The sequence below is a fragment of the Chrysemys picta genome, chromosome 22 (genome assembly GCF_011386835.1).
Source record: "Chrysemys picta bellii isolate R12L10 chromosome 22, ASM1138683v2, whole genome shotgun sequence".
NCBI classification, from domain to species: domain Eukaryota; kingdom Metazoa; phylum Chordata; order Testudines; family Emydidae; genus Chrysemys; species Chrysemys picta.
Window position 1 is genome coordinate 13,309,306 of NC_088812.1, and position 15,041 is coordinate 13,324,346.

General features: G+C 56.3%; 1 protein-coding gene across 4 annotated transcripts in view; it reads right to left on the reverse strand.

The window, feature by feature from the left end:
- The window catches only part of ZBTB39 (zinc finger and BTB domain containing 39), a 31,900-nt gene extending 17,127 nt beyond the window's left edge, over nucleotides 1-14,773 (reverse strand). The window contains exons 1-3 of one of the 4 annotated variants that reach the window (XM_065576609.1): nucleotides 14,634-14,698; nucleotides 12,944-13,351; nucleotides 4,055-11,261 (exon numbers count right to left, since the gene is read on the reverse strand). In XM_065576609.1, the coding sequence (XP_065432681.1) occupies nucleotides 9,031-11,166 (2,136 nt within the window). In that variant the 5' untranslated portion in view covers nucleotides 11,167-11,261; nucleotides 12,944-13,351; nucleotides 14,634-14,698 and the 3' untranslated portion in view covers nucleotides 4,055-9,030. Of the gene's footprint in view, nucleotides 1-4,054; nucleotides 11,262-12,943; nucleotides 13,948-14,633 lie in introns of those variants that run through there. The other 3 variants (XR_010594530.1, XM_065576608.1, XM_005282714.5) reach the window with 3 other exon arrangements.
- Between the last annotated feature and the right edge of the window lie 268 nt (nucleotides 14,774-15,041).

The following is a 15,041-nucleotide window of genomic DNA, read 5'->3' on the forward strand; positions in this document are numbered from 1 at the left end:
TAGTTAAAAGCATCCTAATTGGTTAATGACTTAGATTGGTTAATAATTAAATCACACGGTGGTTTAATATCATGCGCTGCAAAGAGCCTCAGGAGGGGCATTAAAGAGCCACTTGTGGCTTGCAGGTCTCTGTCTGAGTATCACCGCTAAGACAGAGCTCCCGATCGTAGGTACTTCCAAGATCCCCATGATGATAATAGCTGAACAGACCGCGCGGTCTTACATATATTTATCCTCGCCACAGTCCTGGGAGGTAAGGAAGGATTATGACAGATGGGGAACAGGGGGACAGAAAAACTAATTTTCAGAAGTGTCTAGGTGATTGGGGAGCCTAAATTCTACTGCTGTTCAATAAGACTTAGGCTCCTAAATCCCTCTCTGAAAATGGGACTTTGGCGCCTTTCAAAGTTTTACTGTCATGCCCAAGGGTGCACAGGGAGTTGGGGCGAAGAAGGGAACTGAACCTGTCTTCCCCAAATCCCAGGTTACGTCCCTTGCCATGTTGGCGAACAGCCCTTGATGGCCCTATCCCAGAGGTGAGCAAACCACGGCCCATGGGTCACATCCGGCCCGCAGGACCATCCTGCCTGGCCCTTGAGCTCCCAGCTGGGGAGGCTAGCCCCCGGGCCCTCCCCTGCTGTCCCCTCTCCCCCCCAGCCTCAGCTCGCCGTGCCACCAGCGCTCTGGGCAGTGGGGCTGTGAGCTCCTGCAGCGCGCCAGACATGCTGCTCTGAGCGGCATGGTAAGGGGGCGGGGAGTGAGAGGGTTGGATAAGGGGCAAGGGTCCCGGGGGCAGTCAGGGGACAGGGGGCAGTTGGATGGGGCGGAGGTTCCGGGGGCGGGGGCAGGGGCAGGGAACGGGGGGGTTGGATAAGGGTCGGGGAGTCCTAGGGGGCAGTCAGGGGACAGGGGGCAGTTGGATGGGGCGGAGGGTTCTGGGGGTGGAGTGGTCAGGGGATGGGAAATGGGGGGGTTAAATAGGCGTGGGAGTCCCGGGGGGCCTGTCAGGGGGTAGGGGTGTGGATAGGGGACAGGGAGCAGGGCGGGTTGGATGGGGGTGGAGTCCCATAGGGGGGCGGTTAGGGGTGGGGGTTCCAGGAGGGGGCAGTCAGGGGGGATTGGATGAGTGGTGGGTTCTGTAGGGGGCAGTCAGGGGGTGGGAAGTGGGAGGGGCCGGATAGGGGGTGAGGTACAGGCTGTTTGGGGAGGCACAGTCTTCCTTACCTGGCCCTCCATACAGTTTCGGAACCCTGATGTGACCCTCGGGCCAAAAAGTTTTCCCACCCCACCCCTGCCCTATCCTCTGTGAACTCAACTAATTCTTTTTTGCACCCCGCTACACTTTTGCCCTTCACAGCATCCCCTGGCAATGAGCGCCACCGGGTGAAGAAATACTTCCTTGGGTTTGTTTTAAACCTGCCGCCCGTTCGGTTTCACACAACAGACCTGGCGAGCAGCGCCAAACCTCGCCCATCGCTGCTAAGGAATTTAACCCAGCCCAAGCAATGTTTGAAAAGATGGGTCTGAGCAACGAGAGGCATTGGGCAAAATTTAAAAAAGCACCTAAGTGATGGAGGTGGCTAAATACACCTCTACCCTGATATAACACGAATTCGGATACAACGCGGTAAAGCAGTGCTCCGGGGGGGTGGGGCTGCGCACTCCGGCGGATCAAAGCAAGTTCGATATAACGCGGTAAGATTTTTTTGGCTCCTGTGGACAGTGTTATATTGGGGGTAGAGGTGTACTAATGAGACACAGAGCCATTCACAGAATATCAGGGTTGGAAGGGACCTCAGGAGGTATCTAGTCCAACCCCCTGCTCAAAGCAGGACCAATCCCCAGACAAATTTTTGCCCCAGATCCCTAAATGGCCCCCTCAAGGATTGAACTCACAACTCTGGGTTTAGCAGGTCAATGCTCAAACCACTGAGCTAGCCCTCCCCCCCCAGATGCTTTGGAAAGGGACAGGAACGCTGTTTTCCAGATCTAGAGCAATATATATTTTCCAGCCGTTTATGATCCTCAGTCTACGTGAAGCACGGCGTGAAACTGACTGAAAACATTCCCAAAGAACGGCAAGTTTCCCGAATATCTTTCTTACGATGCTACCGCGGTGGGTCATCAAACATTTTAAATATAGGGTGATGGGGAATTAAAAAGTCATGAAAACTCTCCAACCCGGCAATATCGTAGGGGTATTTTCCTTAGCACAGGCACTGCTTGCTAATACATGGGCTAGAAAAGCCATTCATAAATGCAGACTGTGCCGGCGCCAAGAAACACACGTGGTTTGGGCCATCCCAGCTCATCACTTCAAGCACACAGAAAATCTGGGCTGGGACAGGTGGCCCAGCGGTATCCCAGCTTTATAATGGCTGTTCATTACTTACATGACAGGGGCACCTAGAGGTGCCGGCTGGGATAGTTAGGGAACTGCACAGATAGTGAGCCACAGCTCTTCTGTTCCAAAGAGCTTTCAATGTAGAAGTAGGAGCATTGCCAGCAGATCGAGGGACGTGATCATTCCTCTCTATTCAGCATTGGTGAGGCCTCATCTGGAGTACTGTGTCCAGTTTTGGGCCCCCCACTGCAGAAGGGATGTGGACAAATTGGAGAGAGTCCAGAGGAGGGCAACAAAAATGATTAGGGGGCTGGAGCACATGACTTAGGAGGAGAGGCTGAGGGAACTGGGATTGTTTAGTCTGCAGAAGAGAAGAATGAGGGGGGATTTGATAGCTGCTTTCAACTACCTGAAAGGGGGTTTCAAAGATGATGGCTCTAGACTGTTCTCAGTGGTACAGAACAAGGAGTAATGGTCTCAAGTTGCAGTGGGGAAGGTGCAGGTTGGATATTAGGAAAAACTTTTTCACTAGGAGGGTGGTGAAGCACTGGAATGGGTTACCTAGGGAGGTGGTGGAATCTCCTTCTTTAGAGGTTTATAAGGTCAGGCTTGACAAAGCCTTGGCTGGGATGATTTAGTTGGGGATTGGTCCTGCTTTGAGCAGGGGGTTGGACTAGATGACCTCCCGAGGTCCCTTCCAACCCTGTTATTCTATGATTAAACCATCAAAGGACAGACAAGTCTAATGATCAACCCCATTTTCCAGGTTGGGCTCTGAGGTAAGAGAAAGTGGCTTGCCTGATGTCACATGTGAAGTTTGTGACGGAGATGGGAAATGAATCCAGATCTATCCATGTAGGGCGTCATACTGCTGCCCATCCCCGTAGCATCTGGGTGGATTCCACGTAAAATCAGCAGCAATCGAGAAATCCCTGTAGCGTCTCCGGCACCATCTCTCCCGCAGTTTTACGGAACGGGTCTGGGTTGGTGAGAAGGGGCGGCAAAGAGCTTGCCTGTCCTCCCTGACGTCTGAATCTATTAAACTGGCAGGCGTGCTAGAGCGAAGCCAATTGACTTTCGGCTCATTGTCTCCCACACACGGCAGCCCTTCCACAGAGAAGACGAACGCCTGGGTTTTCTCCAAGAAGCACTCGAGACGACTCTCCCGGGGAACGGCTGCCTCGTTTGTTTGCATCAGCTGAACAACCAGTTCGTTCTATCCCTGAACCGAGAAGGCAGGCTTGTCCCTAGAGAAAGGAATGTGCCTCTTGAAAAGACCAGCATCATCCGCTCGTTAGTTTGGTTTGCCAACGGGAAGAAAACCAGCAGGCTGTCTGGGCCTGATTTACAATTACTTCTGGCAGCATATAGGGGCCTAAACGCAGGTGTAAATGACTCCTTGAGAATCCCCCCGGGGCAATATAGAGCTGATGGAAGGGCCCTTGGCATAGGCGATGACCAGACTATACTGTACCACGGCCATTCTCTGCTCCCCAGATGCTATTGGAAGCGGAGTTTAATTTAGAGCAGCCCTAAGGCCAGGCAGAATGGAGCAGAATTACCTGTGATCCTTGACCTCTGCCACCGCCCTAGGCCCAGGAAAGGGGTAACTGAATCAGGTGTGGGACCCACGCGGTGCTTGACCAGAAAGGCCCCAACTTCCACCTGCAGATGAAAACTGAGCAACAAAAAGACGCAAAGCGCGAGCGGTGGCTGTTTTCCATTTTATTATTCTAAATAAAAACCACACTTTGTGCTGGATGATGAAGTATAAAAGAATCCGATGTACAACGATTTTAGACATCTACTATTTTGGGTGGCGGGAAAAGTTTACAAAATATACAAAACTTTACAGCAAATAGATAGTAACCACTTAAATATCAGGTCAGTACCTACTATTAACTTAATGAAAAGGTTAGACAGTAATTACAACTCGTTTTTCTGCTTCATTTTTTTTTTTAAAGAGATCTGGATCCTTCGAGAGAGGGGAGGAATGAAAGCAAACCCCGTTTGTGTTTCAGAAATACAGATATCAGTCTCAGAAGGTTACGTTCTCCATTGGGACACCGCTGCCTTTTTGGTTAGAGATGGGCAGCTTGCTTCAAGCTCCATTAGCGTGGCAGGCCCCTGGGATTAAACAGAACCCTACAGTGCAGCTTGGATCGTTGACAACATGTTGTCCTGTTACAAGCCCCCGTTTCATCCCCAAGGATCCCAAAGCACTTTACGAACAAGAATGAAACCTCACACCCTCCCCCATGTGAGGTAGGTATTTCTTAGTGTCCCCCATGTTTACAGACTGGGGGGGTAACTGAAGCAAGAACACACACTGAGCCAGTGGAAAAGCTGGGAACAGAGCCCAGGGGGTCTCTCTCCCAGCCCCCTGTATGGTCTACCAGACAATACTGTTACCTTTTCCCATGATAAGTAGCGTTTTGCTTCTGAAGTGAGGCCAGGGCATGAATAATTGTTAGGCAGTAAACCAAAAAACCAGTACTGGAGCCAGCTCTGTGAGCCGGGGGCATCAGCAGGACATGTCTGGCGTGGGAGACACGGATTTTGGACTCTAGCCCCAGGGATCAGAGCAGCCTGCTCTGGTTTCAGAGTGAAAGCATGAGAGAAACTCCTTCGGTCTCTGGACTCCACCTAATCCTGCCCTCCTGAGACGCAAAGCGGCATGGACATGGCTCGTGAAGACTGCTTGATCTCCTAGCCTGGCTGGCAAGACCCAATGGTAGCCCCATGACAAAGGGGAGGCAGAAAACGGAATGGTAAAGATGGTGGCACCAAGCAAGGGAAGACACCAGGACCCGTTGCAGATTGGTCATCGTGTCTGGGGTTAGGGCCTCGCTCTAAAACCCACCAAAGCCAGCAGAAAGGTTCCACTTGACTCCCATGGAGTTTAGGGCTGACATATTGAGGGAGGGCGCTCCGGGGGACGAGGGCTGGATCCTGTCATTGGATCCCCAGGCCGGGAGGGAGAGCCCAGGTTTTGGCCTCAGCCCAATTGGGAGAATTCAAGGAGGAGAAACTAAGGGACTGAACTCGTGATAGCGTTTTGCAAATCGGAATTTTTTTCACTTCCACAACCACACACGTCAAATGGCTGCCGCTCTCGGAGTGTTTTGAGGGAGAACGTGAACGGGTCATAACCCAGGGAAGAGCCAAAGACAGAGGTGGGCAGGGATCTGAGCTCCGGCTGCTCTCCCTTCCTCAACACGCTGGCTACATCTACACTATGAGCTGCGGAGCCGTCGAAGCCCGGGGGCCTGCCTTAGCCGTGCCAAGGAAATACCCATCAGTTTCAGATGGCTCCACGGCTCCCTCAATGAGTTTGTGTCCACAAAGGGGGACTCACACCCCTAGCTCGTACTGTAGACGTAGCCACAGACTGGAGTAATGACAAAGGGGCAGGCACCAGCCTTCCCTTCCCCTGACCCGGGGCAGGGTGTTGCTTGCCCGTTAGTGTTTCAGTGTCCAAGCGTCTCTCTCTTTTTTGTTTTTTTTTTGCCACAAAGGCTTTTGCTTCACTGCTTTGATTCGGGTCTGCAGGCCTGTAACCGTGGGGCAGAGCCCCGCAGCGTTCCACACAGCTTCTGGGACATGTCAGAATGATGCCCGGATAGCTGCCTGCACCCAAGCCTGCTTGCCTCTTTGAAAAGCCTTCGTAGCAACCCCCAGACAGGTTCAGACCTGCAGTCCGTTTAGCCAGCACCAGGTGGTGCAGGGAAAGGCGTCCGACACCCCCTCTCCGACAACCAGGGGTTAAACTGTTCAGTTCGACATGAAGTCAGAAGTCAACCAGTGCTAACAAAGTTCGGGGCAGATTTAACCAAGAACTAGAATTCTGTCATTTCAACATCCGCTTCCTCTTTCAAACACCTTCCCTGGAGGGCCATATCCAGGGGCTGGGTCAAGCTTGGGGCCTCCCAGGGATGTCTGCATACAGCACCCCTTAAACTGGTCAGCATGACACAGACCGCGGAGGGCAGCTCTCAGACGACGGTCTCGCCACCACTGGCTTTTTTCAGTGCCATGCGGTTTGACTGGGGCAGCAGTATTTGAAAGCGCTCGTCATGGCAGAGGTCAGCAGGGTTCCTTCTGCTCAGGAGATATGGTTGGTTCCCCGGGCGAGCTCTGGCACTGCCTGGAGGAACGCAGCCAGATGCCTTCAGGGCTCTGTCTCCATCCCCTGCACTCACATGCCCTGAGGACGTGCCGATGGGGGCGTTAAACCTCGACACTGAAACAACCACCATTAGCTGCAGACGGGAAGGGATTCTGACGACCGTGCTAAAACGCAAGAACTTCCAAATGCGGCCAGGGCTGCTGCCCTCCTGGAAATCCCACCCCAGCCTAGAGCGCAAAGTCCGACGGGCGGAATCGGGACCGCGCCTGACTCTAATCAACGGATGAGCAAGAAACTTGCTTCATTCCCCAGGGCTCCCGGCACAACGCCCTCGCCCCCTCAGACCGCACGCTCCTGCCTTCCTTGGGCACCCTCAGTCATCACGGCCCCCCCGCAAACCGACTCCTGGCGCGCTAGGCTAAGCGAGCAGCCTCTGCCTATTGCTCACTCCGCATCCCACCCTTTAGCACTAGTGTTCGTTTCCCAGGGCCCAGAAACGGAGAGCAGAGTACGGAGAAGGACGACACTGTAGGGCTGTTATTGCACCCGGGGGTGGGGGGGGCGGAGAGGGGGGGTTTCAAAAAGGAACGTGAGGGGTCATTTCCCTAGGATGCTACATAATACTCCTAAGTGCTCTTCATCTTCAACACGCTTTACAGGCATTAACCGGTTAATCGTCACCAGGCTCCAGGGAGGTAGGTAGGCACCACAAGTATTACCGCCCCCATTTTACAGAGGGGGAAACTGAGGTGAAGCGACTTGCCCAAGGCCACAATGAAGTTAGTGTTAGCAGTGGGGTTCGAACCGAGGAACGCCTAGCCCCCAGGCCAGACCAACGCCGCTTCTCTGCGGGTGTCCACACTGCAGCGGCACCGAGCCTCCCAGCCCGGGGGGACAGACTCCCGATGGTTTTGCTCGAGCAGGTGCACTAAAAATAGCAGCGTGGATGTTGCGGCACCGGCGGCGGTTCCAACTAGTCACCCGAGCTCAGACCCGGGGCCCGCCTGAGCCGCGGCCAATGCCGCAATGTATTTTTAGCCTGCTACCTCGAGCGAAGCTAGGGCAAGTCAGCCCATTCCAGCTGCAACGTGGCAGAGAGCAGCTCCCTGGGTGGGGAGAGGCTGGCAGAGCGTTCAGAGTGTATGGAAGTGCCGGAGCCTGTCCACAGGCTCCCGTGGCTTCAAGCCCCGAGCGCTTCCAGGTTATGAGGTAGTACGAGTCACCTAGGCTGCTACATGTCATATTCATGCCTTTCCACTCCACGCCCCAGGGCAGTGACGCTGGAAAAGCCACCCCGAACCCCACCAGCGGGCATGTGTGAAAAGCAACAGCGTTACCCGGTGAAAGCAGAAGGGGCAAACTTACGTCGGCACCGACTACGTCCTTCGATAGAAACCACGTCACAGACGCGGTGGCCGTTCCGTTACTGCGGGGTAGGGGGGCTAACCCTGTAGCGGGGAGAACGCTCCTCCTGCAAAGACACCTTCCCAGGAGTTAAGGCAACGGTTTCTTTTCACCCTCATCCTAGAGGGCTTTGCACGGGCCCTAGCACCATTCGCACAGGGATGTCCGATGCTCTCCACACCCCAACCCCCAGACTGCTGCGCTACTGACTTCGGGAGGGCGGGGTGAGCTACAGATCTGTGCCGCGGCATCGTTAACGTGCTACTGCAGGCCGCAGAATCCCAGGACTTGGAGGGGATGATCTCCGCTAAAGACATTTCTCTTCGGTCTGGGTGGGAGGGCAGGGGGGAGAACAAGGGCGAAACCAGCCCTTCTGCCCGCGTTTGCTACGTGCTTCCCCTGGCTCAGTGACTCTGCAGAGAGGGTAAATTGTTCCCTCCTGACAAGCTAGCCTAGTTTATGGAGAGAGACCTCCTCTTTTCTCCAAAGCAGCTCTGCCCCTGAGCTTGGGCTGCTCTGGGATTCCTTCATTTCCCTGGCTCTCAAATGTGACTTTTCAACTTCAGAAGTGGTACGAGGGGGTGGGGGTGGAGGAGGGAACAATCGGCAACTGTGGCCCTGGCTCAGACGGGCGGCTAGAAGTTGCACTAATCCCCCTTTCAAGCACCGAGTCGAACTCCTGGCGCGCCCCCCGTTGCCTGCCAGTCCCCCCAGCCCCAAGGCCAGTAGCAGCAAAGCCTAGAAGAAAACCAATTAGTGTTTTTGTGTCCACCACCTTCCCGTCCCGGCTCCACTGAGGCCGGCTGTCAGGGTAATAGCAGCATAAAGCTAGATGTGATCTCAAACCGCGGGAGGCCAGGCTAGGGTTAACCGGCTCGACATTTATCAGCTCCAAAACCCGGGAAGAAATGCCAACCCACGGAACTCAGCGGCCTCTAAGGGGACTGGAGGTAAGTAAAGAGAACGGGCGTCTTGGTTTACCTCACGCGCTGTTAACTTGAAGGACGCCGACAGAAAAATCCCCAGGCAAGGCCAAAAAAAAAAAAAAAAAGGAGAATTCCATCCACAACGTCCGACCGTTAAAACTGGGGGGGGGGGGAAGTCACCGCTTTGTAATTAGTGTTTGCTCCCCCACCCCACCAGCGCCGCCCAATCAGCTATCTGTGTTTTTCTCCACGTCTTTGGAATGGATTATGTACATGAACGTCTGTTCGATGGTGAAATCGGGCGGCAGGCTGCCTTTGTGGACACCGACGTGCTTGCTCATGAGGTTTAAGGTGGAGCTGTAGTGCCCACACACAGTGCATCGGTACATGAGGGCCCCCGAGTGCGTCTTCAGGTGGCACTTGATGGTGGAGCGGCCGCGGAAGAATTTGTGACACACTTTGCACTGGTAAGGCTTTTCTCCCGTGTGGATCCTCCGGTGGTAGTTGAACTCGCTCGTGTGGGCAAACCTCTTCCCGCAGACCTTGCAGCTGTACTTACTGTTTCCTGGCTGGTTCTGCAGGGCCAGGTCCTCGCTCAGGAATTCCTCCGGCAGCTTCCTCTTCTGGAGGGCTTGCTGCTGGAGCCGGTCTCCGAAGCTGGGCCGGACGACATCCAGGCTGCCGCCACACTTGTGCTGGCTGACGTGGTAGCGGTAAGCCGCTTCCAGTTTGAAGCTCTGGCCGCAGAAATGGCACCGGAAGAGAGCCTCTTCCATGCTCTGATGGACGGCCATGTGCTTCTCCAGCAGATGCCGGTCCACGAAGCTGTTAGCGCAGATGGAGCAGGAGAAGACCGAGATGCCCAGGTGGGACAGCGTGTGCCACATCAGGCTGCAGAGGTTGAGCTGCCGCTGGTCGCACACGCCACATGTTTGGCCTTTCAAGTTCATGTGGTCCAGGATGTGGCCGCGGACGGTGTGGAAATCTTTGGCCAGTGGCTTCCCGCAGGCGGTGCATACCAGCTCCGAGCCGGGCCCTCCACCAAACAGGTTGATCTTGCTGGGCAGTGGGTCGCTGGGGTGGACGATGACGTTGTTGTCGAACACGCCCTCTCTCCGGTGGAGGGTGAGCTGCCATTGGGTGAAGAACTTGGTCTCACACATGTCGCAGGAGAAGAGGAAGATCCCAATGTGGGACAGGACGTGGGTGACCCGGGAATTCCGGTCCTGGAAGTGGGTCTCGCAGACCTTGCAGTTGCCGGTGAGCAGGTCCACGTGGTCCCTCGCATGCTGGCGGATCAGCTGGATGTTGGGTTCCAGGACCTTCTTGCACACCTGGCAGGGCATGGCCTTGCTCTCCCGGCTGTCGTTCTCAAAGGCCAGCTCCTCCTCACTGTCGTCGCTCAGCTCGATGACCTCCTCCACCGGGCCCAGCTCTTCGCTGGCGTCTTCGAAGTGCAGCTCGTCTGCCCCTAGGTCCTCCAGCTGCAGCTCATCCATCTGCCCGAAGCCCTGGTCTTTGGAATGGTCACTGTTGCTGGGGCAGGAGTTGCTCCCGGTGGAGATGTCCAGCGAGGTGTCAGCTGCGAAAAAGCTGGTCTTGCTGAAGTCCCCGTTGTTCTGGATCTTATAGGGCTGGCAGGTACTTGCAGTGGTTTGAACGGCCATGTTGACGTTGCCCAGGCTGGGTTGAGACACCACGTTGGTGGCAGAAGCAAACTGCCCCGTCAGTTCCTGCTCTTCTGTCTTTGGAGGTGGTTGATGCATCAAAGGCAGGTTATGGCCGGCTTCACTCATGGGATTCCTGTCATCCTCTTTGTAACCACCTGCCACTTCCCCGTGCAAGATGCAATTCCGCTCAGAGCCAAAGTGCTCCCCACTGCTCCGGAGTTCACCCAGGGAATGGTTTGGTTCTGTCGCCGTGCCGCCCAAAGGGCCTGAACGACCTTCTCCCGACCCAGAGGGCTGCTTGGTAACGGCCGAGCTCTCCAAGTCGGGGAAGGTGGAATGACAGGCCTTGAGCAGATCGTCCATGCCCAGCCTCTCCGCCACCTCGTATATGACGCCCACGTTGATAAGGTCCGTGAAGAGCTCAGAGGTGTAGACGAAGCTCAGGATCTTCTCAAAGTTGGCCGGCGTGATGAAGTCCACCACGTAGGTCCTGGCAGCATCCAGCCCCGTGTTCAGGAAGAGGTTCTGGAAGTAGCCGGCCGCACAGGCCAGCACCGCTTTGTGTGCGGCGAAGGAGCGGCTCCCCACCACAATGGTGACGTCGCACATGGTTTCCGACAGCCTGCACTTGTTGAGTTCCTTCAGCAGGTTGTTGGGGTGATCGGTGCTGTGTAGCTTGATCCTCATGCCCATCTTAGCAGTTGGTCAAGAGTCCCTCCTCCTGGTCAGCTTCTTATTCATTCGTTGGCCAGGCACTTCGCATCCAGCGGCTGGCAGGGCGAGGGGCTCTAAAGAAAGGAAAATGCAAGAGTTTACACGTCGGACTCATCGCCGGTTTGCGGTGAAACGTCCCGGCATGTTTCAGGCTTATGTGAGAAGTAGCCAGGGAACAAGACGGCTGCACTGGTGGAGATTCTCTCTCCAATTACCCATTCAAAAGAAACAGAGAGGTGAGGGGGCATGTCACAACTCAAAGGCCAGAGAGAAGTGGCTGCATCCTTGCTCCTCCCCCTAAATGGGAGCGTGTAATATGGCATAACGATTATGATGTCGGGACTCGAGACCTGCTGAATTCTATACACACACGTAAATTCTTTAGGTTTTTAAGACCAGGTTAGAAAAACGTGCCAGGGATGGTCTTGGTATCCTTAATCCTGTCTCGGCACGAGGGGGCATCATCTCGAGGTTCCTTCCGGCCCTACATTTCTAGGATTCCATTCTGTGTAGGTTCTTACGCTGACCTCAGCACTAATATCTGGTCCACGCTTCAAAGCTAGGTTGATGTAGGTTAGGGGCTCAGGGGTGTGAAAAACTCACGCCTCTGAGAGCCGTCAAGGATTCTGCCTCTTGGAGAGGCGGACGACCAACAGCGATGGAAACCCCCCCCCTTCTGTGGCAGTAGGAAGCATCTACACTACGGTGCTACAGTGCTGCACTTGCAGTGTAGACGTGGCTTGAGTGTCTTCCAGTTCTGCGTTACGTGACATGTCTAGCACCTACATTTTGCTCTGTACAATTTAGAAGGTATAAAGATACCAATGGAATAAAGAAGCAGTGAAGGGTTAAGGATTTCTCTTTCCCCTCTCGTGAGAGGGGCATACTAGATATTTTTTTCTACTGCTTTGACTACACACAAACTGGCTCTGATCTCAGTTAAACCAGTGAAATGTCTGTATGTAGACAATGCCTAAGGAATGACTCCTATTCTTATCTCGCTGAGATCCAAAATACCCCCGGGCAATTCACACTTCACCATCCGAATTGGCAGAAGTTAAAAATCCAAGAACTGCCACCACAGAATAGACTAGTGGTCGGGCCAGTCTGGTATCTCACCTGAGGTTCATGAGTGACCCTAGTTTAAGATCTTGCCGCAACATAAGGAATCAAAAATAAAAGTCTGCAACTTTAAGAAGCGTGTGAAAAACTTTGAGCAGGTTCTCTCCTTCGCCTCCTGTGTCTGGGCTACGCTACAGCTATTATTAAACATTGTCAGCTCCCTGCCGCAAAAAGCAAACGGGAGTAAACACAACAAGCAACCCCCAGGTAGCCCCCCGGCGGAGTCCCTTTGATTGGCCTAGATGAGAGAGGCTCAAATAGGGGCTCAAGTCAAAGGTGCAAAAAGACCAAATAAAAACCCTTGCCACGAAAAGTAATGTACTTTGCCAGTCACTATCTGAGCTCCTGTTTCTATAGGGGTCTCTCTGTCTCCCAGCACAACTTCTCTAGCAGTTCTGTAGTAGCCTCGGTAGCTATCTTTATAAATCCGCAACCTGGATCGCAGACTCCTACCTCGCTGGCTGTGCACTCACTTCTAGCCATTACAGTTCTGTAGATTCCTTCTGCCCACTGAATATCTCCAGATCCTCCCCCTGCCCCAACACACTTTCGTTTGCCAGGTTGGATCTCATGTCAGGTCTTGTCCCTAGTTCTTAACTCTTTAAATCTCTTTGAATTATTTCTCTGCTCTCACCGGCATTTGCCACACCTTTCTATGTAGTATAGCCTGCGATTGTCCGCCGTCTTTCCGGACCATCATTACAGAAGACTGGACGTGTGATAGCAATCTCTGCAAGACCCAACCAGGCCACCCCAACTCAGCCTGCACCCCCTTTTTGTTTGTGAGCTGTTGGACAGTTTTCAAATCGGACAGACTACTCAGTATCGAAACGTCTCGCTGGCAGCATCACGCTTTGAACCTCAGCCCTGCCAGCCTGTTCTCAATTTTTCCAGGACACCAAAGGAGACAAGGGGAAGATCCAGATACGGAGCGGGGAGGCGACACAGGAAGTCCAAGGTTGCTTCAGTTCAGAAGCAGCGAAAGAGGGTGTCCCAGTTTGCAGACTCTTAGCCCCCCGGGGGATTTTCTTAAATAGGGAATCTTGGAAAAGGAAAAGAAAAGCCACCCTGATCAATAATTTATCAGGGAAATGGGAGATCAAGGGGGCTGCTCTGTTTGGATCTCAGAGCGTGCAATGCTACCCCTGAACCTAACAGGGCAGGTCACCCCAGATCCCATTAATGTTGCCTATAGCAGCTGCTTCTCCTGCTTTGCACATGCACAACCTGGGGTTTGCCTGTTTATGATGTGCTTTTCTTCCCTCTGCTAGAGAGTGAATACCCCAGAGGCCAAAAGAGGGGATGGGGTCCTCAGGATACAGGGGGGAACAGATAGGGGGAGGGGGAAAAGATGAAGGGGGGCTGCCTTCTATCATGAGAGGTGGGAAGAGAGGGAGTAGGGAAAGCGGGAAGATGGGGTGAGCCACCCGGGCTCTCCCCCTTGGTGTACGTGTGTCGGGGGGGGGGGGGGGAATAGGGGCTCTTCTCCATCGCAGGGCTTGGGGGGGATGGATGAAAGGGTGGGAAGGGACATGGCAGGGGAATGGGGCAATCCAGCAGGAGGCGGACAGGGCGAGAGGGGGCTCTTTACCAGGGATGGGGGGAGGGATTTGGAGGATAAGGGGGCTTTGGGGGCCGGTGCGCCCATCGGTGGGGGGGTGACGGGGGGGCAGGAGGGGGCGGGGCGGGGTCCCGCGGGGGGCGGGGGGATAACGGGGGGGGCAGGAGGGGGGCGGGGCGGGTGACGGGGGGAGGGGCGGGGGGGGGCAGGAGAGGGGAGGGGGCGGGGGGTCCCGCGGGGGGAGGGGCGGGGGGTGATGGAGGGGGCAGGAGGGGACGGGGCGGGTGACGGGGGGGTCCCGCGGGGGGAGGGGGGATAACGGAGGGGGCGGGGCGGGGGGGGTCCCGCGGGGGGAGGGGCGGGTGACGGGGGGCAGGAGGGGGCGGGGCGGGGTCCCGCGGGGGGCAGGAGGGGGCGGGGCGGGTGACGGGGGGGAGGGGCGGGGGGGCAGGAGGGGGGCGGGGCGGGTGACGGGGGGGTCCCGCGGGGGGAGGGGGGATAACGGAGGGGGCGGGGCGGGGGGGGTCCCGCGGGGGGAGGGGCGGGTGACGGGGGGCAGGAGGGGGCGGGGCGGGGTCCCGCGGGGGGCAGGAGGGGGCGGGGCGGGTGACGGGGGGGAGGGGCGGGGGGGCAGGAGGGGGGCGGGGCGGGTGACGGGGGGGTCCCGCGGGGGGAGGGGCGGGGGGGACAGGAGGGGGCGGGGCGGGGGGTCCCGCGGGGGGAGGGGGGATAACGGAGGGGGCGGGGCGGGGTCCCCCCTTACCCGGCCGGCTCCCGGCACCAGCCCCGCTCGGCTCCACACAAAGGCTCCGACCCCCCCGCTCCGTCCGCCCGGCCCCGCCGAGGAGGCGCCGCGCCCGGCCCGGCAAGAGGCGTCATCCGGCCCCGCGCAGCGCCCCGAGCCCGCCCGGCCCAGCGCCGCCCCTGCCCCGGAGGGGGACTGCAGCGGGGGGGCGCGGAGCGGGGGCGGGGGCAGGAGGAGTGGGGGGGCGGGGCGCAGGAATAGGGGAGCGGGGGCGGGGCTGGGGGCAGGAGGAGTGGGGGGGTGAAGGCGCAGGAACAGGGGAGCTGGGGGTGGGGCTGGGGGCAGGAGGAGTGGGGTGAAGGCGCAGGAACAGGGGAGCTGGGGGCGGGGCTGGGGGCAGGAGGAGTGGGGTGAAGGCGCAGGAAC